Raw genomic sequence first — 1,686 nt, forward strand, 5'->3', positions numbered from 1 at the left:
CCCGTGAGAGCACAGCCGTTCTCCTACTCTAGGCCCCGCCCCCTATGAGCCCCTCCCCTTTAGGCACAAGCCTGGCCCCAGTCCCATCCCTATCCCATAGACCCATACCTGGCCAGGTAAGAGTGCAGCCGCCGCCCATCCGACGCCAGGTCTCGCTCCCCGCCTGGCCTGTCCGCTTCAGCGTTCCATCCGCATCTGTCTCCCCGCAGGCCCCGGACGGTGACGGTGAAGGTGGAACGGAGCTGCGCGTCTGGGGATCCCGATGCTGTCCTCATCCTGCAGGGTCCCCCCTACGTGTCCTGGCTCATCGACGCCAACCACAACATGCAGATCTGGGTGAGTTTTGCGCAGCTCCTGGGACATAAAACCCAAACTCCCAACCTCTGGATCAGGGACGTTTCCTGGAGAGGTGAACCCCTGAGCTGAGTTGAAGGACAAATCACCTATGTCCATAGGTGAAGCAAGGGGTCAGGCAGAGGACACAGCAGGAGTGGGGACACAGCAGGACCGAGGCCTGGCATAACCCTGGCTAGCCTGCTGTGGCACAGACTGTGTCCATGGTCCCCTGCTCTGCCTCTCTCCCCACCATTAGACTACTGGAGAATACTCCTTCAAGATCTTTCCAGAGAAGAACATTCGTGGCTTCAAGCTCCCAGACACACCCCAAGGCCTGCTGGGGGAGGCCCGGATGCTCAATGCCAGCGTTGTGGCATCCTTCGTGGAGCTACCGCTGGCCAGCGTTGTCTCACTTCATGCCCCTAGCTGTGGTGAGCACCCTCCCCCTGCCCCTCCCTTCTCTTCCCCTCCCTTGGATCAGTGGCCACACTGTTGGTGAAGCCCCTCTGTGTGAGCTTGGGCAAGGTACATTAGCCTCTCTCAGCCTCATTTTTCTCATCTGCATGGGGGAACAATGGGAGTAGCTAATCAGAACAGCCTGAGAGTCACTTGAAACCAGGAGGCGGAGGTTGCAATGAGCCGAGATCGAGATCGTGCCACTGTACTCCAGCCTGGGTAACAGAGCAAAACTCTGTCTCAAAAAAAAAAAAAAAAAAAAAGAGCCTGGTGCAGGCACCCAGTGACCATCCGCCTGGCCTGCCTCTGCTTCCCCACAGGTGGTAGGCTGCAGACCTCACCCGCACCGATCCAGACCACTCCTCCCAAGGACACTTGCAGCCCAGAGCTGCTCATGTCCCTGATCCAGACAAAGTGTGCCAATGACGCCATGACCCTGGTACTAAAGAAAGAGCTTGTTGCGGTAAGGGAACTCCTGCCCCTCTGACTCAGGATGACATGGACATCTGGTTCCTACCCTAGCCCAAGACTCTTGGGGTCCTAGCCCAGGCAGGGGGGGCAAGTAACATCCCTCTGCAAGCCTTTGTTTTCCCACTTGTATAATGGGATTGACAATGGTACCTACCACATGGTGAGAATTACAGGAGGTCTGACAGGCCGATCACGTGGCACAGTCAGATGTGGTACATAGTAAGTGCTTAGTAAATAATGCCAGCACTAGGTAGTTGTCATTATTAATCCTAAATGCTCCCTGAGCTGGGTGGTCGCTTAGCAGAATGCCTACACAGGCCGGGCAGGGTGGTTCACGCCTGTAATCTCAGCACTTTGGGAGGCCAAGTTGGGCGGATCACTTGAGGTCAGGAGTTCGAGACCAGCCTGGCCAACATGGTGAAA

General features: G+C 56.7%; 1 protein-coding gene across 1 annotated transcript in view; it reads left to right on the forward strand.

Annotated features, from left to right (window-relative positions):
• Window positions 1-1,686, forward strand: part of ENG (endoglin) — a 62,349-nt gene that overhangs the window by 43,768 nt on the left and 16,895 nt on the right. The window contains exons 7-9 of the mRNA XM_011988696.1: window positions 182-336; window positions 593-767; window positions 1,113-1,255. Coding sequence (XP_011844086.1) covers window positions 182-336; window positions 593-767; window positions 1,113-1,255 — 473 coding nt within the window. The remainder of the gene's footprint in view (window positions 1-181; window positions 337-592; window positions 768-1,112; window positions 1,256-1,686) is intronic.

This window comes from Mandrillus leucophaeus, unplaced genomic scaffold, assembly GCF_000951045.1.
Source record: "Mandrillus leucophaeus isolate KB7577 unplaced genomic scaffold, Mleu.le_1.0 Scaffold109, whole genome shotgun sequence".
In the NCBI taxonomy this organism is placed as follows: Eukaryota; Metazoa; Chordata; class Mammalia; order Primates; family Cercopithecidae; genus Mandrillus; species Mandrillus leucophaeus.